Source organism: Acinonyx jubatus, chromosome A1 (assembly GCF_027475565.1).
Source record: "Acinonyx jubatus isolate Ajub_Pintada_27869175 chromosome A1, VMU_Ajub_asm_v1.0, whole genome shotgun sequence".
Classification (NCBI taxonomy): domain Eukaryota; kingdom Metazoa; phylum Chordata; class Mammalia; order Carnivora; family Felidae; genus Acinonyx; species Acinonyx jubatus.
The window spans coordinates 90375521-90402376 of NC_069380.1; the positions used below are offsets into that span (position 1 = coordinate 90375521).

Sequence of the window (26856 nt, forward strand, 5' to 3'; positions counted from 1 at the left end):
GAGTATATTCCATATGCTGTACTTTAAAATTTTTAATGTTTATTTGAGAGAGAGACAGTGCATGAGCAGGGGAGGGGCAGAGAGAGACAGACAGAATCTAAAGCAGGCTCCAGGCTTTGAGCTGTCAGCACAGAGCCGGACATGGGGCTTGAACCCATGAACTTTGAGATCATGACCTGAGCCGAAGTTGGATGCTCAACTGACTGAGCCACCCACGTGCCCCCTATGCTGTACCTTTTATTCTTGTGACTTATTCATTCCATAAATGGAAGCCTGTACCTCCCACTCTCCCTCACCCATTTTACCTGTGCCCTCCCCATAGTTTGTCCTCTATATTTATAGGTATGATTCTGCTTTTTGTGTGCTTATTCATTTGTTTTTGGTTTTGTTTCTTTAGATTCCACATATAAATGAAATCATATGCTATTTGTATTTCTCAGTCTGACTTAAGGAACCCTTATACACTGTTGGTGGGAATGTTGGCATAGCCACTATGGAAAACAATATGGATTTTCCTCAAAAGTTAGAAATACTATATGGTCCAATATTTCCACTACTGCATATTGACCCCAAGAACACAAAAACACTAATTTGAAAGATATATGCACCCCTATGTTTTTTTTTTTAAGATTATTCTGAGAGAGAGCGAGAGAAAGCACAAGTGGGGGTAGGGATAGAGAATCCCAAGCAGGCTCCGAGCTGTCAGCTTAGAGCGAGATGTGGGGCTCAGGACCACAAACCACGAGATCATGACCTGAGCTGAATGAGTTTAACTGACTGAGCCACCCAGGTGCCCCTGCACCCCTATGTTTATTGCAGCATTATTTACAATAGCCAAGATATGGAAACCACCTAAGTGTCCACCATTGATAGATGAATAGATAAGAAAGATGTGGCATATATACACAATGGATTATACTCATTCATAAAGAGGATGATAACTGCTGCCATTTGTGACAACATGGATGGGTATTATGCTAATGAAATATTAAAAATTTTAAGGCAACAAAGGAAGACAAAGAAACTGAGGGACAAGAGCAGCCTTTTGATCACAACAATCTAACATCCATTTTCTTTTTTTTTATATTTCTCACCCCAGGCTTAGGACCTTTCCTCACCCTAAGTTCCTGTCCTGGCCCACAGGGCAGCTCCATGGATAACAGGCCTGTGACTCTGTGTACCTGGAACTCTGACTTTGCCCACAGAATCCTGGTCAGTAGCCTGGTAAATGAGGCTCCTTACAAGGACAGATATCACATTTCCTGAAGCAAAGGAAGAGCCCTTCCCGGCCAGGAATTCTTTAGTTAAAATCCTTTCATTCTGTCAGTTTTCAGATTTTTTTCATTCATTACTGAACCTGAATAATATCCAGACACACAGATACTTCCTGACAGGTTTTTGAGTACAGGGATCAGATGTTACTTCTACCAGTGATGCTGGTTCCTGACCTTTCCATTTAAAGATTTATCATCTCCCACCGGCAAACATAAAGGCGCCCTGAGTGAGAGAGATCAGTACTTCAAAGAGAGGGAGCCACATACGCAAATGTACAGGTGGGTGATAGCATGGCACATTTGTAGAACATCTATTAAATAATGAGAATGACAGAGGTTGAAGCTTGAGAAGAAGGCAGAGGCCAATTAAGACCAAAGGTCTTAATTGCTATTCTAAAGGAATTTGAATTTGATTCCGAAATTATAGAACCAATTAAAGATTATATGTAAGGGAAATTGCTCTGACGATAATGTGTGGAGAATGAGTTTAGGAGGTCGAAGATAACTGAACAGACTGAAGCTTAGAAGTTAAGCACCTGACTCTTGATTTCGGCTCAGGTCATAATCTCACCGTTTGTGAGATCAAGCCCCATATCAAGCTCTGCACTGGCAGCGCAGAGCCTGCTTGGGATTCTCTCTCTCCCTCTCTCTCTGTCCCTGCCCTGCTCTCAAGCACGTGCTCTCTCAAAATAAATAATTTTTTTTTTTAAGGGAGTACTTATTTCACTCTCTGGAGAATTGCTATTCTTTCAAAACTGGGCTCAGGCATCACTATCATATAGGTCACTGTATGTGGTCAAGGTCCCTTGGTTAGGCTCTGTCCCTTCTTTCTGAATCCTGTTTAAATCTCTATAAGATGTTCTGTAACACAGTATCATTGTAACCTCTATTTCTCTGTGAAAAATACCTCAATACGTTATGATAATTTGCATATTTATTCACTATTCCCTTCAACCCCATCCTCTCAATTCATGACTTCTTGAAGATAGGGACTGTTTCTCTTTCCTGTATAATTACCAGCGCCCAGGATAGTGCTTGGCTCAAACTGGGATTAAGCAAACGATTTCTAAGGCTTAGAATTATTTCCTTTATTTGCCTTTGCAGTCTTTTTTTTTTTTTAATTTGAAAAGATCAAGTAGGGAAAACATGCTTTTATTTCATGAGATTGATTCATTTTCAAGATGTTGCCACAGTGACATGTTCTTTAAATTACTTCTTAGGATTTCTTTTGCAGCCAACTAAAAAAAATATTAATAGCTTTAACTCTGAAGCTATTAACCTTGAAGTTAAAAACTACATTTTTTCTACTTAAATTAACATGCTGTTCAGAACACAGCAAGTACAGTTAAATAATAAATGACTTCAAGGCGACTAAGAAGTAATTCTGAGAACAAAATTAGAAATTGTTTTAGGGGCACCTGGTTGGCTCAGTCTCACAATTTGTGGATTTGAGCCCTGCGTTGGGCTCTGTGCTGACAGCTCAGAGCCTGGAGCCTGCTTCAGATTCTGTGTCTTCCTCTCTCTCTGCCCATCTCCTGCTCATGACCTGTATGTTCTCTCCAAAATAAATAAATGTTAAAAAATTTTTTTTAAAAGAAATTGTTTTAAAAATTTTGGGAGACCCTTAGATGTAGTTTGGAAATAACTAGAAGAATAAAGGAGTAAGAGAACAGGGTTTTTTTTTTTCCTTTCTCTTTTTTAATGAAAACCATGCAGAACGTTTGACAACAGTTTTGCAAAAGGCAAATTCCAGAGACTGAGGTAGTTTGCAGTTTGTTTTTTATCTATTATTTGGTCTACATGTGCATATATTTTAAGATCAATTATCTTTTGCTACTGGCTCATACAGTTGATGTCTTTGAGAAACCCAGAATTCCTACCCCCAGATTTTTCTCATGTTTACCTATCACATATAGTGTATAATGCTCTATAAAGAGATAGAAAAATCCCCATCTTTTATCTTACAAGTGGTTAAAATCAGTATTTGCAACTGTGATTTACTTGTCTTGGGATATTTTCAAAAGTGACGGAAAGGTACAAAAGTTTTCCATATACTCATTATATACTCAAAGCTTTTTATCCTTAGAATTTAATATCTGATGAAAACAAAATTAAAAGTTTTCTCATGTTCATTACATTTATTAAATCAATCTCAAATATGTATCTTCTGATGAGCTTTGGTTTAAGGCTTGCACACATGCAAATCTACTTTCAAGGAATCTTCTTCAATGTGGATTTTGTAATGATTAGTAAGGGATGACCTCTGGCTGAAAAGTTTGCCACATGTATTACATTCATAGGGTTTCTCTCCAGTATGAATTCTTTGATGGGCAATAAGTGATGAGCTCTGTCTGAAAGTTTTCCCACATGTGTTACACTCAAAGGGTTTTTCTCCTGTATGAATCCTCTGATGTTGAATAAGAGCTGCACTTTGGCCAAAAGATATCCCACATTCCAGACATCGATATGGTTTCTCTCCTGTGTGAATTCTCTGGTGGTTACTAAGGGATGAGTTACACCTGAATGTTTTCCCACATTCATTGCATTTATAGGGTCTTTCTCCAGTGTGCATTCTCTGATGTTGAATGAGGGCTGAACTCTGCCTGAAGGCTTTCCCACACACTTTACATTTACACGGTTTCTCTCCAGTGTGAATTCTTTCATGGATGATCAGCGTCGAGTGGGAACTTAAGGCTTTACCACATTCATTACAATTGTACAGTTTCTCACCAGTATGAATAATTCGGTGTCTGTTCAGTCGGGAAATCGAAGTAAAACCTTTTCCACATTCGTTACATCGATAGGGCTTTTCTCCAGTGTGAATTCTTTCATGCTGAATAAGAGATGCGCTCTGACTGAAGGCTCTCCCGCATTCACTACACTTAAAAGGTTTCTCTCCAGTGTGAATCCTCTGATGATAACGAAGGGATGAACTAGACTTGAAGGTGTTGCCACATTCATTGCATAAATAGGACTTCTTTCTGAGGTGAATTCTCTGACATCCAGGAAGGCCGGATGCCTTCCTACCCGGATTATATTTATGGGGATTTTCTCGAGCGTGGATTTTTTGATGTATAAAAAGGCCAGATCTCCTGCTGAAGGATTTACCACATTCTTTACATCTATAGGATTTCTCCACAGTATGGATTCTAAGGTGTTTACAAAGGGACGCACTATGGCTGAAAGCTTTCCCACATTCTTTACAGATATAGGGTTTCTCTCCAGTATGAGTTCTTTGATGTTGAATGAGAGCTGAACTTTGGCTAAAGGCTTTCAAACATTCTTTACATTTAAATAATTTCTCTCCAGTGTGGTTTTTCTGATGTTTACGAAGGGATGAATTGTGAATGAAGGCTTTTTCACATATATTACATTTATAGCGTTTCTCTGCTATCTTGATTTTTGGTTGGTTAAGTAAATTTGAATTCTGCTTGAAGCTATTTCTTTGTATTTCATATTTTGAGGGTGTTTTTTCTCTAGCGACCCTCTGTTGCTTCACAAAGACTGATCTCAGGCTGAAATTTTGGCCAAAGTCAGTATTTTTATGGCTTCTTTCTACAGTGAGGAGTTTTGTATGGGTGATTGAAATTATTTGTAAACTTTCATTTTTGTCCTTTTGTTTCTTTAATCTGTCTTCATATACACAGGATTTTTCTGATATGAAATTCCAGGGTTCATCCCTTTTGAGTCTTTTCCTTATTAGCTCCTGAAATAATGAATCTTGAGTTTGAGTTGACTTTGTAGTTTTAGGACTGCTCTTATATCCTGGAAAAAAAAAATGCTTATGATTCACATGACTGGCTGAAACTTAATGTGTACAAAGAATAAATGTTAATGATACCTAAATAAGGGCTTGCTTTCTGGCTTCCTAGCAAGAGAAAAAAATAAATAATAATCGATGATGGCAAAGGACAAGGGTGACTAAAAAAATCAAAGAAGCTCATTTAAGGAAGCTGAGAGGTGGGGCGCCTGGGTGGCTCAGTAGCTTAAGCATCCAAATTCGGCTCAGGTCATGATCTCATGGTTCGTGGGTTCAAGCCCCATGTCGGGCTCTGTGCTGACAGCTCAGAGCCTGGAGCCTGCTTCAGATTCTGTGTCTCCCTCTCTCTCTGCCCCTCCCATGCTCACGCTCTGTCTCTCTCTCTCTCTCTCTCAAAAATAAATGAACATTATAAAAAAAAAAAAAAAGTAAGGTGAGAGTGTACAAGTGACCAGGAGAATGAATGGAGAGGCAGGATTGGAGGATTAGGACATGCGGTCTGGCATCCAAAGCCTATGACAGACTTATACATTATTTCCATGACATTGTTCTCATTAATGCAATTATTTCTATTGCTGAATGTCATCCCTCCAAACTTTTCTGTAGCCTTCAGACTCAGTTCCAGCATTAACTCCTCTGTGTACCCTGTGTACCCTGTGTGCCGCGGGCACTGGGTTCACTGGAGGCTCCAGTACCCTTTCACAATCCATTCCCTTTATTATACCACTTACTGCGGTATATATTTTAATTTATATACCTAAGGGAGAAAATTATGAGCATATTCAGAGACAATGAGAAAGCCTTCAAAAAAATTCAGTAGTAAAAACATTGAAGAACATAAGAATTTAGGGATACTTTCTCAACATGCTAAAATACATATATTTTACTCCTAAAACCAGTATCTTTTTAAAAAAATATTTAATGTTTACTTATTTTTGAGACAGAGACACACAGAGTGCAAGTGGGAGAGGGACAGAGAGAGAGGGAGACACAGAATATGAAGCAGGCTCCAGGCTCTGAGCTCTCAGCACAGAGCCTGAAGCAGGGCTCGAACTCACAAATAGTGAGATCATGACCTGAGCCGAAGTCAGACGCTTAACTGACTGAGCCACCCAGGCGCCCCTACCAGTATCTTATTTAATGAAGAAACACATTTCCACTGTGATCAAGAACAAGACAAGGATGCCCATTATTTTCACTTTATTGTATTCACTTAATTGTATTGTACTGTATTGTGTTGTATTGTATTAATACAGTTACATAAGAAAAATCAGATGCACAAGGATGAGCAAAGAGGAAATAAACTAGCCCTATTTGCTGGTGATATTATACTCTATCTACTTAACTCCAGAAAACCAACAATAAAAACTTGGTCAGTGATGTAGCAGGATAGAAAATTAACATGCTACAGACAATAACCTTCACTGACCCTAACAAAGGATTAGAGGAATGAATTTACAGGAAATGTAAAAAAACTTCTATGAAGAAAATTTGAAAACAGTCTTGAATGACATTAAAGTACATCTGAACAAATGCAATGACCTATTCTTGGATGGACCAACTTATTGTTATAAAAATATAAAGATATTTTAAAGAAAATACATAAAAATATTTTAAAACCTGTGTAGAGATCAGGATTTCTCAACCTCAGCTGACATTTGGGGATAGATAATTCTTTGTTGTGGGGCTGCCCTGTGCTTTAGCACCTACCCTTTCTACCACTCCTACCTTCCCATGTTTACACTTTCCATAATAAAACTAAAAATTAACTCTTCTTCCACTTTCTGTTATTTATTGCAATAGGAGTGAATAGATTAATCTTTTTCCTCTTAAAGATCATATCTAATAAGAGACCTGCAACTTTATTTACTGTCAGCATGGAGCCCAATGTGGGGCTCAAACTCAGGAACCATAAATGAGCTCATGACCTGGGCCAAAACCAAGAGTCAGATACTTAACCGACTGAGCCACCCAGGCACCCTGAGACCTGCAATTTTAAAAGTCAGTGTTCCACACCTGAATTTAAAAATATCAATATACAAAAGACAAGATCTTAAAAAAATACTTTTACTTAAAAAACATACTTCCTAAGTAGAAAATTAGAATACTTATAGAATTATAAAACTTATCTTTAAATAGTAAATACTGAGGTGCCTGGGTAGCTCAGTTGGTTAAACATCCAACTCTTGGTTTCGACTCAGGTCATGATGTCATGGTTCGTGAGATTGAGCCCTGTGTTGGGCTCTCCACTGACAGCACGGAGCTTGCATGGGATTCTCTCTCCCTCTCTCTCTGCCCCCCCCCCCACTCACTTTTTTCTCTCTCTCTCAAAATAAATAAATAAACTTAAAAAAATAAATAGTAAATACCAAAGCTTTCTGGATAACTGAAGACAATGGTAGCTCAGTGCAAGCAAATTAACAAAATTGCTTCCCCAAATGATAAGAAATAACTTCATAACTATGAGATTTCTATCCAAGTCTTCATCTTCAACATTACTTGAGAAAGAAGAAAGAAAATACTAAAACTTGTAAAATGTGAGTTAAAAAAGGGAAAAGTGCAGGTGCTTGGCTGGCTCAGTTGGTGGCACATGTGACTCTTGATCTTGGGGTTGTGGGTTTGAGCCCCAGGTTGGGTGTAGAGGTTACTTAAAAATAAAATCTTTTAAAAGAAGAGGGAAAAGTGGACATCAAGGAAGATTACAGAGTAGGAAGCTCTAGGATTCTGCCTCCCTACCTAGACAACAAATGAACTGGCAGAATCTGACTGATGGAAGGATTTTGAAACTGTGGAATCTATTTGAAGGCTGGCAGCTTCTAAGGGAAGGCTTGATCAGGAAATTGCAGTTTAACTTCAGTCAGTAGCAGCTACCCATGCCCCAGCCTCCAGCCCCATGGCAGGCAGCTGTACTGGCATTCTTGAGATGGCTTGCAGGAGCCAGGATGACAACAAGAACCTTGTTCTCCAATTATTGTAGATCTGGGTTCTGTCTGAGGATTATTGCTTGGGATCATGGAGGTACAGACAGAAAGGCAAGCTGCCATTCTTGCCCCACTAGCTGAAGCAGCTGCCAGGGAATTTCAGGGCCCATGTCTGTCTTCCCCCTACCCTCTCCCACTTGCATGTTACCTTTTTCCTGCTTTGGGGAACCACATATTTAAGTATAAGGAAATTCAAAAGTAACTGCATACACGGGGAATTTAGAAAGTCATCAATACATGCCAAGGGAAAGACAAAGGCTCAGAAAAGACATGAGAAAACCTTTAGTTTATATCTCAGGCTGGTCCATGGCACAGAGACACCTGACAAAAACAACAAAAAATCAGTTGTATATATGAAGATACACACACACACACACATACATTTTTCCTTGTTATAAAGTGATTTTCTTGAATTTATGTGGACATACTGTAGGTCAAATATTATTTTCCAAGATAACAATTATGGACTTTAAAGCTCAACATAAAATTAGTAGCTTCAAAAGTGTTGGTTGTATTCCCCAGCAATAGCATGATAGAATATTTCAATTTTGTACAAATACAGAACTCTAGGACTAGCTGCAAACTTGGAAGTCATTTAGCATAATATTTTCATTTCCTAAGAAAACTAGACTCAAAGATTAAGCGATTTACACAAGCTCAAATACCTAATAGTAATAAAGCTGGAAATAAAACCAATTTTTCCTAAAACTAAAATTCGGTGATATTTAAGCTGATTCTCTATCAGCTAAAAATCTAGGCTGTTCTCTAATGTTCCATGCTACTGTGACATAAAAGTATTCAGACACTACAGTAAATCATAGTCAGGAGATTCAGGCCTGGAAGAGGCTTTATCAAATAGCTAAGCTAGTCCTATCCTTGTGAAAAGGAGGAAATGTATGAGAAGGAAATCACTCTGGGAAGGGAGAGAATCTAATTCCTAGAGTTACAACATTATAAAATTCAAATGTCCGATTTTTCACAAACAAAACTCACAAGGCATTAAAAAAATAAGATATGACTCACTCAAAGAAACAAAATAAACAGACAAAAAACATCTACGAGGAAGAGATGATGATGGGCATATTACACAAAAACTTTTAAACTTTAAATAGTTTTCAAGAGCTAAGGAAAGATATGGGTAAAGTCATGAAGATGATTAAAAAAATGAAAATATCAATAAAAAGATAGAAAACACAGAAAGAAACCAAAAAGAAATACTAGCGTCAAAGAGTACAATAACTGAAAATTTCACTAGAGAGATTCAAAATCAGATTAGAGCAGGCAGAATCCACAAGCTTGAGGATAGGTCATTAAAATTACTGAGTCTGAGGAAGAATAACAACAACAAATATTGAAGAAAGTGAACAGAGCCTAAGAGACCTGTGGGACACCCTCAGGTGGACCAAAATAGCCTTGCGGAAGTCCTAGAAAGAGAAGGAAAGGGGCAGAGAGATCATTTGAAGACAATGGCTGAAAATTTTCCAAATTTGATGTGAGATATGAATCTACAAATCTGTGAAGCTTAATGAACTCCAAAAATAATAAACTCAAAGAGACCAACACTGAGACATATTATCACCAAACTGTCAAAAACCCAAAGCCAAAAAGAGAATATTCAAAGCAGCAAAAGAGAAGCAAGACGCATAACATACAAGGGATCTTTTATAAGATTATCAAATTTCTCATCAGACATTTTAAAGGCCAGAAAGTAGTGAGCTGATCTAGTCGAAGTGCTGAAAGAAAGGGAAAAAACTTTCAACAGAGAATTCTCCATCTGGTAAACTGCCCTTCAAAGATGATGAAGAAATTAAGATATTCCCAGGTAAACAAATGCGGAGGGGGTTTATTACTACTAGACCTGCCTTGCAAGAATTATTAAAGGGAGTCTTTCAAGTTGAAATGAAAGGATGCAAGGCAAAGTGATACAAAATGAAGATTTCTGGTAAAGGTAAACGCATGGTCAATATAATAACGAGTATTATTGTAATGTTGGCTTATAACTCTGCTTTTTATCTTCTACATGATTTAAAAGACAAATGTATTTAAAAATTAAATGTATTTAAACACAAGACTGTGTTTTTAAGGCACACAATGCATAATGATGCAATCTGTGACAACAATAACTGAAAAGGGGATGAGGATACAAGTGTACAGAAGCAGAGATTTTGTACATTATTGTACTTAAGGTGGTATAAATTCAAATCAGAGTGTTATAAGCTTAGGATGTTAAACATAATCGCAATGTAATAAAAAATACAATATATATTTAAAAATGGGAGAATTAAAATGTTTCACTACAAAAAATTAACCAAACACAAAAGGAGACAATAATGCAGGAAACCAGGGACAAAACGATATAAGGCATATAGAAAACAAACTGCAAAATGGCAGAAGTAAGTCTCTCCATATCAGTAATTACTTCAAAATACAGATATTGGCAGAATGGGGAAAAAAAAAACCATAACCTAACTATATGCTGTCTAAAAGGCTCATTTCTTTCTTTTTCTTTTTCTTGAAGTAGAATTAACATATAGTTTCAGGTGTACAATATAATGAGTCAACAATTCTACACATTACTCAGTGCTCATAAGATAGTTGTACTCTTGATCCTCTTTATCTATTTCACCCCTCTTCCCACCCACCTCAAGCAACAGTTTGTTCTCTGTATCTCAGAGTTTGTTTTTTGTTTGAGTAAGAGATTTGCTTTAGATCCAAAGAAATAAATAGGTTCAAAGTGAGAAGATGGAAAGATACTTCATATACATGGAAGTACCAAAAGAGAGCGGGAGTAGCTATAATAGTATCAGACAAAATAAAGTTTAGAAAAAAACTTACAAGAGACAGAGAAGGATAAAGTATATTCATAAAAGTTTCAATTCAGCAAGAAGATATTACAATGTAAGCATTTACATACCTAGTAACACACCTCAAAAAACATGAAGGAAAAATTAACAAAACTGAAGGGAGAAATCGTTATACAATAGTAGTTGGAGATTTCAATACCCCATATTCAATAAGGAACAGAAAAACCAGATGAAAAGAAGAAAGCAAATAAAGGACTTGAACAATACAATAAACCAACTAGATCTAATGGATACATACAAAATGTGCTATCCATCAAAAACAGAATACGCATTCTTCACAAATGCACGAGACATCCTCCAGAGTAGACCATATGTTACACCAAAAACAAGTTTCAACAGATTTAAAGATACAGGTATCACACAGGTATTCAACCACAATGGGATGAAGTTAGAAATCAATAACAGAAGTAAATCTGGAAAATTCACAAATATGTGTAAATTAAACAACACGATCTTAAAGAAATGAGTTAAAGAAGAAATCACACAGGAAATGAAAAATACAGACAAATGAAAATGAAATCACAACTTATCAAAACTTATGGAATGCAGTGCTAGGAGGAAAATTTATACTATTCAGAGGAAAATCTGAATAGACAGATAACTAGTAATCAGTATTCAAAAACCTTCCAACAAAGGAAAGCCCTGCTCCAGATGGTTTCCACTGGTGAATTCTACCAAATATTAAAGAACTAACACCAATCTTTTTCAAACTCTTCCAACTGAAGAGGAGGGAACCACTTTGTAACTTTTCCTATGAAGCCAGCATTGCCCTGATAATAAAGTCAAACAAAAACACTACAAGAAAGCTGAAGACCAATATTCCTTATGAATACTGACTTTTAAATCTTCAATAAAATACTAGCAAACATAATTCAGGATAATAATAAAAGGATTATACACCAGGACCAAAGGAATGGTAATGCAAGCATGGTTAACACATGAAAACCAATCAATGTAATGTATCACATTAGCAGAATAAAGGGGTAAAACCATACAATCATCTCAAGTGATGCAGAAAAAGCATTTAACAAAATTCAATACCTTTTTGTGATAAAATACACTCAACAAACTGGGAATGGAAGGAAACTACTCCAAGGTAATAAAGGCCACATATGAAAAACTCATCTTTTTCTCTAAGATCAGGAACGAAGCAAGGATGTCCACTGCTACCACTTCTATTCAACATAGTGTTAGAATTTCTAGCCAGAGCAATCAGTGAAGAAAAATAATTAAAAGATACCAAATTGGAAAGGAAGAAATAAAATTATCTCACTCATGGATGGAATGATCTTATACGTAGAAAATCCTGAAGATTCCACACAAAAACTGTTAGAACTAACAAACAAATTCAGCAAAGCAGCAGTAGTAACACAAAACTCACCTGTGTTTTTATACACTAACAATGAACAATGCAAAAGGAAAATAGACAAAATGATTTCATTTACAATAGCATCAAAAAGAATAAAATGCTGAGGAATTACCTCAAAGAAGGAGGTGACAGAATGAAAACTATAAACAATGCAGAAAGAAAGTAAAGAAGACATGAAAAGACACCAGGTGTTCATGGATTATAAGACTTACTATTAAGATAGCAATTCTACTTGAAGTGATCTACAGATTCAGTGTTATCCCTATCAAAATTCCAATGCTGTATTTTTTTTTCTGCATAAATAGAAAAACCCATCCTAAACTTCATAGGGAATCTCAAGGGACCCTGAAAAGCCAAAATCATCTTGAAAAAGAAGAACAAAGTTGGGAGTATCACAACTTGTTACAAAAGTATAGTGATTTCAGAACTTATTACAAACTTATTAGTAATTTAAATAGTGTGGTAGCATAGACAGACATATAGACCAATAGAATAGAATACAAAATCCAGAAATAAGCCCTCACATATAGGATAAATGATTTTGACAAGGATGCCAAGACCATTCAATGAGGAAGAGACAGTCTTTTCAACAAATGGTGCTGGGAAAACTGGATATCCTCATGCAAAAAAATGAAGTCAGGCCCTTAACAACTCGACACAAAAAAGTAACTCAAAAATGGATCTATCACTTGAAGAGCTAAAACTATACAATTCTTAAAAGAAAACAGGGCAAAAACTTCATGATATTAGATTTGGCAATGATTTCTGAGATATGGCACAAATAATTGGACTTCATCAAAATTAAAGCTTTTGTGCATCAAAGAACACTATCAGCAGAATAAAAAGGTAACATACAGAACAGGGAGAAAATATTTGCTAATCTGATATCTGATAAAGGATTAATATCCAGAATATACAAAGAACTCCTACAACTCAACAGTAAAAAAAAAAAAAAAAAACAACTCAAAAATGGGCAAAGCAAGTGTCCACCAACTGATGAACAGATAAAGAGTAAGTGGCATATATATACATACAATGGATATTATTCAGCTATAAAAAAGCATGATATTTTGCCATTTGCAACAACATAGATGGAGCTAGAAAGTATAATACTAAGTGAAAGAAGTCAGAGAAAGACAAATACCATATAATTTCACTCATGTATGGAATTTAAGAAACAAAACAAATGAACAAAGAAAAAAAGAGGCAAACCAGAAAACAGACTTAACTGTAGAGAAAACATGGTTACCAGAGGGGAGGTGTGAGGGGGATGGGTGAAATAGGTGATGGAGATTAAAGACTATACTTACTTTTGATGAGCACTGAGTAATGTACAGAATTGTTGAATCACTATATTGTACACCTCAAACTAATACAATAAAGGATGTGAACTATACTGGAATTACAAAAAAGAAAGAAAAGAAAAACAAAATGGGCAAAGGACTTGAACAGACATTTCTCTATGGGAGATATACTAATGACCAATAAGTACATGAAAAGACACTCAACATCACTAATCAGTAAGGAAATGCAAATCAAAACCACCAGATATTAAACCCATTAGTATGGCTATTATTAAAAAACAACAAACCAGAAAATAAATGTTGTCAAGGATAGGGAGAAACTGGAACACATATACATTGCTGGTGGGAATAAAAATGAAAGGGGCCATGGTGGAAAACAATACAGCAGTGCCTCAGAAAGTTAAGTGGAGAATTATTGTGTGATCCAGCAATTCCACTCCTTATGTACCCAAAATTACTGAAAGCAAGGACTGAAAGAGGTATCTGTACATCCATGTTCACAGTAGTGTTATTCATAATAGCCAAAGGTGGAAAACACTCAAATTTCTAGTGACAGATGAATGGATAAACAAAATGTGGTATATCCATATTAACAGAATATTATTCAGCCTTAAGAAGAAAAGAAGTTCTGACAGATGCTATAACATGGATTAACCTTGAAGATATTATGTGGAGTGACATAAGCCAGACACAAAATGACAAGTGTTACAGGATACTAATTCTGTAAGGTTCCTAGAATAGTCAAACACGGAGAGACAGAGAATAGAACAGTGATTAGCAGGGGATGAGGAGAGAGGTGGATGGGGAATTAGTTTAGTGGGGACAATTCAGGAAGGGATTATGAAGAACTTCTGCAGCTAGATGGTGGGGATGGTTGCACAGCACCGTGAATGAACTTAATGCCACCAAACTGTACATTTAAAAATGGTTAACGTGGTAAATTTTACATTTGTACCATAATAAAAAAATCATTAGGGGATGACAGAAAGTTTTGTCAACACTGTGGATAAATTGGAAGCTAACTACATACACAGCTGGTGGCAATGTCAAGGAGTACCAACCACTCTGGAAAATAGTGTGGCAGCACCTCAAAAGGGAACCATGTGTCCTCACCTTTTTCTTAAAGCATTTCTTTGAGAAAATTTGTATTTGTAAATCTTTCTCTATGCTTTTGATAGGATATGTATATAAATCTTGTAAAGCCTCTGTGAACATCATAACCCAAAGATGTTCTTAAGAGGCTGGGAGCTGTCTCTTTGAAAGGTAAGCATCAAGAAGGAAGCCTGGAGTTTTGCACAGGGGAGTGAGATGACCTGATTTACCTCTTTTTTTTTTTTTTTAAACGTTTATTTATTTTTGAGACAGAGAGAGACAGAGCATGAACGGGGGAGGGTCAGAGAGAGGGAGACACAGAATCTGAAACAGGCTCCAGGCTAGGAGCTGTCAGCACAGAGCCCGATGCAGGGCTCAAACTCAGGGACTGCGAGATCATGACCTGAGCCGAAGTCGGCCGCTCAACCGACTGAGCCACCCAGGTGCCCCTGATTTACCTTTTAATAGAGCATTCTGGCAGCTACAAGAACAGATGCTGGTGGCAGTAGGGAGGTGCAGGGCCATGCAGGGGTCTTGTTAGGGAGGGAAAGGAACAAGGAGAAGACTGACCTGAACATACTGGACACGGCTCCAGAGCACCTGGGCTCTGCTTTTACCTCTTAAGAGATTCACTCTTTAAATCACCACCTGCTGGGTCACTAGGCTGCTAAGGGCAGCACTTTCGTGCAAATTAGAAGACCCCTGCCCCCTGCCCCCTGTGCAGGGGCAGTCCAAGCACAGCTTGGTGGGTGGAAGGCAATTCCCAGGTGGCCCCCTGGCTGACCACGTGGCCCAGGTTCAGTCCACCCTACAAGGCTTCTTGCGTTCAGATAACAAAGAGAAAATGATGGGGAAAGAAGAACATATTTTCATTGGAGGTAACTGTTTACCTAGATCATTCTTGAATTTTTAAAAATATTTGTTTATTTTGAGAAAAAGCAAGCAGGGGAGGGGCAGAGAGAAGGAGAGGAGAGAGGGAGAGGAGAGAGGGAGAGGAGAGGAGAGGAGAGGAGAGGAGAGGAGAGGAGAGGAGAGGAGAGGAGAGGAGAGAGAGAATCCCAAGCAGGCTCCATACTCAGCAAGGAGCCCCACGCAGGGCTCGATCTCACAACCATGAGATCAGGACCGTAGCTGAAATAAGGAGCCAGTCACTCAACCACTGAACCACCCAGGTACCCCTCCCTGCATTTTTTGAATTTTAGATTTCAAGAATAGTTCCACGTTTGGGTGTAAAGCAAACTCATGATGTGTATCACCTTATTACAACTCTTCCAGAAAAGCACCACCTCAGTGATTACAGTTTAGGCTCATTTCTTAGGCAAGAGACTCAGAAGAGACACACACCCTGCGTGCCATCTCCTTCCATCTCTCAAGTTAAAGCCTACATACCTGGGATGACAGTTCGTTTTTGTTCTTTTTGTTTTGTTTTTCCTATTTGTGAATAGTATTGAAATAAAAGTAATTTTTTTTAAAAGAGGATATTTGGAGGCAGTTAGAGGTTCTAGGAGTCCTACCCCGGGAGCACGGGCTTTTCCATCACTGGCTGCCCAAGGGGAAGGTTTTGGTTTGGGTCTAGAGTGAACAAGCCGAGGCACTCCCATGAACACCGGCTCCCTCACCCGTGCTCACAGGGGAGTGAGCTGCCCTTGGGAGGGGAAGCTGCTCTGAGGTCCCCTCAGTCCAGGCAGATGGAGCCCCCCAACCCCCCAGGGGTACAGGACAGACACAGCCACATGCCCAGACTCCCAGGGTGGCCCATGTGACTTCCACTTCTGAGGGAAGAGAGGGAGTTCATTCCATCCAGAGACACCCACATACTGGTCAGCTGTGATGTCCTTATGTCCGTCCGACGTCCACCCACGGTCTACCCTCAGGGACGTCTCCCCAGAATGGAGGAGGAGGCTGACCAGACTCCTACCCCACCACCCGGTGGCCCCAGAGCCTCTCAGGACAGCTTTGGACTCCAGTCACACTATCTATTCCCCTTAACTGAACAAATACTCACTTCACTCAGATTCATTAATGGATCAGAGGCTCCTGAGGTCAGGGCAAAGGGAGCCCTGCTCTTCCTCTGACCTTCCATGCCAGACCCGGCTCACACCCAACAGTGGGACTGAGGACCCTCCTCAACCCCACCTGGTTCCCTGATGGCCTGCATTCTCTGATCACTTCGTGGTGGCCTCTACCAGCTTCCACAGAATTTGTGTCCTTCTTCCAAATCAAAGTTAAAAAGATAGAAATACAGACAAGGGTGGTTCCCACATCAAAAACCTCAACCTATGGCAGGAAGAAGGCTCCCCTGACCTGGGGACTTGGAGAAGGAGTCCACCTATTCTGTGGGTCCTCTGTGGGGCCCATAGCGTGGGGGGCCGTCACTGACTCGTGTGGACCTGAGGACAGCTGGGACCAGTCCCCACTTCTATGCCAACAGGCTCCCTGTCCACTGCAGGCTGATCTCTGCAGGGGGTAAACCTGGGTCCGTGGCCAGTTACTTCCGACTCCTCACGCACTGTGCGTGGCTCTTGGACACAGTCCAAATCCTGTGTCCGGGCTTCCCTGGCTCAGTGGGTTCTGGTCCCTGCTGCTCTCTCCCGGCTCCCGTCAGCACCTGCTGGCTTCCTTTCTCTGCATAAACACAAATGCCCTTTTCTGTGCCTGGACTATTTCTCTGCATCCTCAGATCCCACCTCCTCGGGAAGTCTTTGCCCACTGGGCACGCTCTGCCTGCACCTTTGCCCTCCTGCTCTACCCCCCACCCCCGACCCCACCCCTCCCACTGAGCCATCTCCCTCCTGCTGCACCCATCCCCCCTCCTGCTGGGCCCGTCCCCTCTGGCCACAAGCTCTCACAGCACTTTGCATCTTTCCAGTGGGGGCCTGACCAGCTGTCATTCCATACCCTGTGTGCACTCAGTTCCTGAACACTTGTGCCCCCACTCGACCCTGACCTGCAGCCAGCGGGACCTGTGTCTTTCTGTCAATGTAACGTTGCCAGTGCCTAGGGTGGAGCTCACTCGCCATTTATTACCGACAGGAAAGCCATGGGTGAGGGTTTGAACCCAGATGCTCCAGAAGCCGAGCACCCCCCACCCCCCCAACATTCATCAGCTATCTGTCGCAAACTTCCATGACAGCAGCCTCTCCTGTTCCTCTCCTCTGATGACTTCTCAGTCTTGGCCAGATTCTTCTTTCCTAACCCACCTCGTAAATGGTGAGGTTTCCTAGTATTCTGTCCTGTACCCTATGCCCTCACCTGGTCAGTTCAAGGTTTCAGATGCCACCTTTGTACCCATAGCTCCCTGACATCCCTTTCGAGTCCCCACAGACCTCAATCAACTGTCCACCAGCGTCTCTACTGAAGCATTCCACCCGTGCCTCAACCGAGACCCATCCCACAGCGAACTCAGCTACACCCTTAACAAAGGGACCCCTCGTCTTCCCTCCTGGAGCCCACTAGAAACATCTTGCCTACATGACTAAGTGTTAACAGAAGGTTCCACATCACGTTTTCCCTCATTTTAAATCTATTCCCCACAATGCTTCCAAGGTGACCATTCTTATTAAATTCAAATTACATAAGGACTCCATGAATGTATTCTCTGAAATATTAAGATTCCACACAAGTAAAGCCCTCTTTCATCCTGCCCATTCTTGATCCCCACCCCCGCCCCCATTCTCGATTCCATTCCAAGCGGGACTACTGTTACCAGCTAAGGTGTGTCCCCTGACATTTCTCTCTGCACTTCCACACATATTATACATACAAACAGCCACGTAATTTTCCTCAAACACAAATGGGGGCACATCACCATCATGCTCTGTGACCTGCCCTGGAGCTCTGGCCACACCAGCGTGCTCTTCTGTCTGACGTGGCGCTCCATGCCAGGGCAAGGGACTTGCCACAGCTTCTTAAGCCATGCCTTTATTGGAAGACCTCTACATTGTTTCAGATTTAGGCCAATTTTTCTAAAACACCAACACCATATCATTCTCCTGCTTAAAATCCTTTCTTTCCATGGGACAGTCCATCTCCAAGATTCTTGTTGAAGCACATTGTAACATGGCCCCCGCTAGCTTTCTGACACCCTTTCCTTTCTCAGCTCCTTGTCTCACATGCATCCCCTGAGCCTCCATCAGAATGAATTCTTTGCCATTCTTCAAATACACTGTTTGCTGACTGAATACCTGATGTGCCGCCCTCCTCTGAGAACAGGAAAGAATAAGAGGAGATCCCGAGAGATTCACTTGGGAAGTGATTCCTGCAGAATAAGAGGAGGCTCCTGTCTGGGGCCTTAGTGTCCCCTCCCCGCCACTTCTTGAGGACAGAGAAGCTTCCCCAACCAACATCTCCAAGCCCCACCGTCACTTAGTAAACAGACTGCTGCCCAAAGCAGTTCCCAGGCTCCTCCGTCCCAGCCACTCACCTAGAGAGGGGCCTCCAGGACTTTCTTTCTCTACCTTCCAGGGATCTTCTCCTTGCTGCAACAGGGAGATCACTTTTGGTTTGGAAAACAGGAGTCCTGCTCATAGACAAAAAAAAGAAAAATAAAACGAGACAAAAAAACCCAAGTCTTTGTTTTGACTCAAAGAAGCATCACAGATCTATGTAGAAAACTCAGAGGATGGTACAAAGAGATTCTGGGGGGTGCTCCCGCTGTGTCCCCATGATGTGAGGGCATGTATGAGGGAAAAGGCAAGTGACCTTTAGGACATACCTATGTAATAATTGTATGTTAGAGAAATATGATAAATATGCAGCTTTGATTCATGGAGTATCAAGGGCTTTCTACAGAAGAGGGACTATGTTAGATGTACAGACTACATATTTGTGAACAGGTACCAAGTCCCCTGTTTAAAATGAGAAAACACAGGGGTGCCTGGGTAACTCAGTTGGTTAAGCATCCAACTCTTGATTTCAGCTCAGGTCATGATCTCACAGATTGTGAGTTCGAGTTCCACGTCAGGCTCTTCACTGACGCATGGAGCCTGCTTGGGATTCTCTGTGTCCCTCTCTCTCTGCCCCTCTTCCACTTGCTCTATCTCTATCTCAAAATAAATAAATAAACTTAAAAAAAAATGTTTTTAGGTATGCCTGGGTGACTCGGGTTAAGCATCTGACTTCGCATCAGGTCATTATCTCATGGTTCTGGGGTTCAAGCCCCACACAGGGCTCTGTGCTGACAGCTCAGAGCCTGGAGCCAGTTTCAGATGCTGTGTCCCCCTTTTCTCTGCCCCTCCTCTGCTCACTTTCTCTCTCTCTCTCTCTCTCAAGAACAAATAAACATTAAAAAAGATTCTTTTTAGTTTTTTTTAAAGGAGAAAACACTATCTGACTCCCTTTCAAAGATGGATCATACAATGCTCATTGGGATGTAAAAGCGAATTGGGAAAGGCCGGTGGTAGGTTGATGGATGCTGTCTGCTGTGAGCCAAGCAAACAAATCACAGAAACTCCTATAGTGGGAAAATGTGGCCTAACCAAGAGGGAACTTCTAACATAAAAGTATGTCAGTTGCCCTGTCATGGGAGAAACCCATGCCTATAAGGGGAAAAAAGTTTTAAATAGTTATTAACAATTTGTACAGTCTTAAGGCAAAATTCAGCTAAAAGTTCCTGATGACCCAATGCTTTTATCCTGGGAAGCAGGTGTTGACTTATCCTAATTTCTGAATTTTTTTTATCTACAGAGAAAATTTCCTTACCCAATGAGACCAGGTTACTATAGTTCTCCAGCATCACGTCCTGGTACAAGTTTCTCTGAGAAGGACCCAGCTTTCTCCACTCATCCCGCGTAAAGAGCACAGCCACATCCTCGAACGTCAGTGACACCTGTAATGACAAGCCATCCCAGCTCACCCAGGACCTCCCATCACAGAGTGAAGAAGGTGGCAGTGGTGGGTAGATGGGCTCCCATGAAACGCTTCTGATGTTATTCTGGTTTCTGAAGGTTTCAGGTCATTTGTTTAATGAACAATCAGCCAGTGACAAATATATACTGAAGTGTTCATGAAAGCATGAATTGTTAACCAGGCCCTGTGTTAAACACTGTAAGGACATGTGGGGAGGAATTAAGGACATTAGTGGGAATGTTAATTAGAATAACATTTCTGATGACAATTTGATAATAGATATTTAAAGACTTAAAATGTGTGGATCTTTTCACTTACCAATTACTATATTTGCATCACAATGAACAGTATGCAAAAATGCACCTCCAAGGTGTTTATCATGATGTTACTGATAAAATCACTGCAGGCTTAAGTTAGGTTAACTAACTTGAGACACTGTCTTGAAGCCAATGGACAATAATAATGGAAACCTAAATAGCTATTATTTATTGAAAGCTTTCTTTGGACCAAGCTCTTCTTAAGAGATTTGTATTAACTTTTAGTGTAAATACTTATCTTTACAACAACCCTATAAAATAGGTACTATATTGCCCCCATCTTACACGAGAAAAAAAAGGAATTTGTCCAAACCGAACAGCTGGTATAGAGGAAGACTCACTCCCCCTGTGTATCGACTCTCAATACTACAATACTGCTTTACTTCTGACACCAGACATGTGTGTTTTCCACACGCCAAGCAATTGTGTGACACCAGCTAGGTGTCTTACGATTTAATTCCATTCTCATGCCATCTACCTGGAGAGAGAGCCCGATTCCACAGGTTAAGGCTCAGTCCCACAAAACTGCCTCAACTTCAGATGCCAATCCCAAGTCCAGATGGTAACCTGTGCTTCTTATCAAGTGGCTATAAATTGCACAGGTTTCCACCACCCCCCTCCTCAGGTTTAATTAACTTGCTCAAGTGGTAAATGCAGGGAAAGTGCCACAATGCAGGAAAACATTTACTTAATAGATTACTGGTTTATTCCAAAAGGATATTATTGAGAACAGACCCGGGAAAGAGGTGAAAGGTATGTGGGAAGGGTGTGGAGCTTCCACGCCCTCCCTGGATGCACCACTCTCCCCACCGACAACTGTTCACCAACCCAGAAGCTCTTCGAACCCTGTCCTTCTGGGTTTTTATGGCCGCTTCATTACATAGGCACAATGGATCAAATCACTGGCCGTTACATAGGCATGAATGGCCCTGGGTTGGGGTAGAGAGCCTGAAAGATCGAACCCTCTAATCAAGGTTGGTTCCCCTGATTGGATTGGATCCTTAGGGGCTTTTCAAAAGTCACCTCATTCATATCAACTTTGGCTTGGTTGAAATGGCTTGTTATGAGTAACAAAACACAGCAATTTCACCTTTGTTGCTCTGAAGTTATTTCAAGAATAAAAACCAACTATTATTATTCATCATTTAACTTCCAAACCCTTATAATCTCCTATGTGCCAGGAACAGGAATGAAGACCAAATATATATTTCATACTATGAATCACAATATCACAGCTGGTCACAGGTAGAGGTAGAATTGCAATTTGGAGGACGTCCAGGGCTCCATTCTTAACAACTCTGCAATACTGCCTCTCAATGTCTACCTCATGAGGTTAAGAAATAAATGGGATAATCTATACAACGGATATGGATGGTGGTGATAATCGCACAATAATGTGAATGTACTTAATACCACTGAATTATACATGCAAAAAAAGCTAAGGTGATAATGTCATGTATATTTTATTACAATAAAAAAGCTAAAATGGTAAAACAGATGCATACCTATGTACATATAAATACATACATAAACAAAACACAAAAGTGAATAGAAAAGGATTCTGATGGACATATACCAAAGGGGTGACAGCAACTATTTCTCGATGCTGCGTTAAGAGTGATTTCACTTTCTTCTTTATGTATATATTTTTTATTTCTGAAATTTAATTATTTTTTTAAAGTTTATTTATTTTTGAGAGAGAGAAAGAGAGTGCAAGTGAGCGTACAAGCAGGGGAGGGACAGAGAGAGAGAGGGGGACACAAAATCCAAAGCAGGCTCCAGCCTCTGAGCTGTCAACACAGAGCCCAACGTGGGGCTTGAACTCACAAACTGCAAGATCATGACCTGAGCCGAAGTTGGAGTCTTAACCGACTGACTGGAGTCTAACCCAGGCACGCCTATTCTCTGAAATTTTAAACATGAGCATGCAATACATGCATAATAAGGTAACTTAGAAATAGTTAATATAGTTAGAAATAGTTAATATAGAAATAATCTTAGCCCTCATAAGAATTTACGATCCAACTGACAGACCAGAAGAAAACCGTGTGCAATGATTTGCTCAATGAAAGGAAACTGTGTAGCTGGACAGGCCTGTATGCCATTTCCCAGTTCAATCCTCATTTTAGGGACGAGAACCAGAAGTTCCAGGGCAGTCAAGACCCAGGTCACATACTTCCTTAGTAGCAGAGGCAGGACAATAATTCAAGTCTGCCTTTAACCCAGCACTCGGTATATTCTCTCTCTGCTCTTAAACACCCTGTCACTGACTTTTACACACAAGCCCGTGCAGGTGACAAGAGGGTGGCAGGTGAGGTTAGGGAGAATGCCACGAGGATTCACTCACACACAGAGATGGAGAAGATTCTGGCCAAGAGAGCAACATGGCTTCAATGGAATGGAAGAGGAAAGCCTTAGAGAAAAGCAGCTGGAACATGCAATGGCAGGCCTCGGCCCAAAGATCAGACACTAGCGAGTTTCATAGGTCTGAAACACAATGTCACAGTGGAGAAGGGCGCTGGTGACACGGGAGCTGGGTCTGCCCTGAGTTCTGAGAGAGGCACCAGGGGAATGGCTGGACAGTAATGAGCATGAACCCAGAGGCCAGACACACTTGGGTTTGAAATCAGGTCACCGGGCTTCCTTGAGCCTCCATTTCCTCATATGTAAAATGGGGATGATGGGGCACCTGGGTGGCTCAGTCGGTTAAGCGTCCGACTTCAGCTCAGGTCACGATCTCGCGGTCTGTGAGTTCGAGCACTGCGTAAGGCTCTGGGCTGATGGCTCAGAGCCTGGAGCCTGCTTCCGATTCTGTGTCTCCCTCTCTCTCTGCCCCTCCCCCGTTCATGCTCTGTCTCTCTCTGTCTCAAAAATAAATAAACGTTAAATAAATAAATAAATAAATAAATAAAATAAAATGGGTATGATAATTGCTGCACAGGCAGGAGAGTGAGAACAAAGGCAAAGCCCTCAGGAACTCCCCCCACGGGACATTAACTGCTACTGTCAGGTGAAGGTGAGTCATGGAAGGACCCGTATCTCCTGGGTCCTGGAAACACTGGATGGCAGTTCCCGTCTGTCAGCACTGATATTACTACTGCAGTAACATCATCAGCTCCCAGAGCTGCCACACAGTGACCATCTGCGAGGGCCCGGCCCGATCTAAACACTTTCCATGCACTTGAATTCACGTGATCCTCTCACCTGTCCTATGAGGTAGACATGGTTGTGATCCCCACTTTCCAGGTGTGGAAATAGGCACAGAGAGATGGAGCTATTTGTCCAAGGCCCAGAGACAACAACCAAGGAGATGGGTTCAAATCCGGCAGTCTGGCTTAAAAGCCCCACTTGTCAGCCTCTGGATACCCTGCCTCTCCACTACTGATACCCCACGAAATCCTCGCCGCTGCTTCCTGAGGAGTCATCTTTCTGCCCTCGCAGTCAAGAGACCTCTCCAACTGTGTCCCCTCCAACACGGCTATTCCTTGTTCATGCACAGGCCTCCTGGGATGGGGTCCCTCCCCCGTTCCACAACATGAAGATGAAAATGGCAGGTCAAGAACAGTTTTCAAGAGAGTGCAGAAGCAAGGCACATGATCCAAAAGGTTAAGAGAGAGAAAAAAACACTGGTCTGGAAGAGCCTAGGGAAGGTATCATAAAGAAAAGTCAAAGGTAGGGAGGGAGACCAGGGCAAGCCAAGGAAGCAAGGCCAGAAAGGAACTGCCAAGTGTGCATGTTTGTTCTGTCCCCATGTGACATCTACCTGTCAAGTTAGTAATCAGACAGTATATTGTGATTGATGAATAAAAGAGTGTCTGTTAGGAAAAGAAAAGAGAAACACTGGACATGGCGGGTAGGAGGTTAGCATTTCCTACACAATCTGCCATCCACCAGGGTGGACCAACTCTTCAAAGAGAAAAGGGCTTGGGCTCCAACCCCTGGAGAAGATTATACTGAGTAGGGAACTTCAGTTCCCAGGTGGGTAAGTAAGAAAGTCAATCAATCAATCAATCTGTCTCTAAGATCTGAGATGGCAATGAACTCACCCGAGGCCTTGCTTCCCTCTGTCCAATAGCCATATCTTCTTTCTGGGCTCTTCCCTTAGGATGGGTGGAGTCTCCAGAAGGCAGATCTGAAAGAAGAAAAAGGGAGCCAGGAGGGAGAAGCCCCTTCTGCTTTCCAACCCCTCAGAATCACCAACTCTGAAATCCTCACACCACCTGAGAATGACCCCATGTGCTCCCAGAGAGGGAAATAAGGAGCTGTGAGCAGACAGGACCAGGAAGTGCCGGGTCGCTCTGGCTCAGAGAAAAAGGGTGTAGGACTATCAGCAGCGGCAGCGACTCACTGAATCTCACCGCATGCCAGGGACTGCCAACACCGGTTTAGTCCAGCAGCACAGCTGCCATTGTCAGCACCCCCATTCTACAGATCAGGAAATCGAGGGTAGAGCGGGAGCACCTTGCCCCAGTTCACACAGCCAGGGAGGGTGCACTGGGATCTATACCACGCGCCTCCAGAACACCTGCCCCAACCTCGCTGCCTGCATGGGACAACTTTTCTCCACCTCAAGCTTTCCCCACCCAACTCCCCTCCTGTCAAGGAATCTCCAGATTTTTGGAGAAAACCGCTTCGGAAAGGGATGACATCAGTTTTCCTATGGCTGCTATCTGGAGAACAGGCACAGAAACCGAAAACTTCGGTTCCCGTCGAGGATCTGCCGTGGGGGGAAGCGGACAACTCACTTCTGGCGGAAAACGCATCTCTGCGCCCGCCGCCCGGAGGGCAGTGGCGCCGGTGAGGGGCGGAAACACAATTCCTCACGTTTGCTGACAACCGGTAGCTGGGCAGGTAGCACTCTGGAAACCGGTTGGGAGGGAGCGGAGGGGGGCCTGGGCCGGTGGGGACAAGTGTCCGACCTGCCGAGGTCACGGGCACGACCACGGGACGGCCGGTGCCGGGCGGGCACATCGGGGGTGCCCGGCCCCTGGCCCGCCCACAACTACAAAGACCCCGCTCGCGCCTCCCGGGCCTGTGCCCCGCGCCCCGGCGCCGCATCCTCCCGAGGCCCCGGTCCTCCCTCCCTCATTCCACCGACCCTCCGCCGCTCACCTCGCCAAGACCTCAGGGGCTCTGGGCACCGCGCCTCCCCGGCCGTGCGCCGCAGGCTGAGGCTCCAGCGCTGCTTCGGCGGACAGCAACCCGGGGTCGGAATCCTTCCCCTGGCGATGCCTGGGCGCTGCCTGCGCGGACCTGAGGCCCGGAGCCGCTTGCTGCTGAAGCCGGGTGTCCAGAGAGGCGGGGCAGGGGGTGAATTAGGGACGGCCGCTAAGGCCTCTGGGGAATGTAGTTCACGCGAGGACCCAAGCGTTCTGGGAAGTGTAGTTCTGCGCGATAGCCTGTCACGTGCCCAGATCCCACTTCCGGGCTCGGGGGTCACAGTCCTTGAGCTGCGAAGCTTGTCTTCCAGTACCACGGAATGCAAACGTAGGTTCGCCAAGGGCGGTGGCTTGAAGCTGGGCATCTGGGTAAATGATAGTAAGGCAAGTAGACAACCGCCGAGAACAAACGTATTTTCCCTTCAGTGATTCAACCGCATGGTATCTAGCACCTGCTAGGTGCCAAACACCATTGGTTGGAAATCAGTTGGTGAACAAAGCAAAGATCATTGCTTTCGAGAACTTTTGGGGAAGTTGGTACAGAGCAGACAATAAGCCATGAACATAATTATATAACATTTTAGAAAATACGCGTTATGGAAAACAGCGAAAGGAAAGCAGGGTCAGGGGATCTGGGTGGGTTTGGAAGAGTGGGGTTTCTCTGGCAGCCCTCCAGGAGAGGCAATGGAGGGAAGATTACGGGGCAGTGAAGGAGGGTAGGGGCATTCTAGGTGCAGAGAAGTCAAAGGCTATCTTTTCGTTCTTCCTTCCTTCCTTCCCTCCCTTTTCTCCCTTTTTTTCGTACTAGGAATATGTCCCATTTGGAAGGTTTGCACCTGATGCCAGTACACAGAAGAGGTTAACGATTTGGTGAACATCTTTTAACAGC

General features: G+C 42.1%; 1 protein-coding gene across 1 annotated transcript; it reads right to left on the reverse strand.

The window, feature by feature from the left end:
- Positions 1-2889: 2889 nt before the first annotated feature.
- LOC128310953 (zinc finger protein 354B) lies at positions 2890-26347 on the reverse strand. Its single transcript, XM_015066264.3, has 5 exons — positions 25921-26347; positions 24855-24940; positions 20345-20471; positions 19068-19163; positions 2890-5039 (listed from the first exon to the last, which is right to left on the reverse strand). The coding sequence occupies exons 1-5, from the start codon at positions 26330-26332 to the stop codon at positions 3457-3459; spliced, it is 2304 nt and encodes a 767-aa protein (XP_014921750.3). The 5' UTR covers positions 26333-26347; the 3' UTR covers positions 2890-3456.
- Positions 26348-26856: the final 509 nt, after the last annotated feature.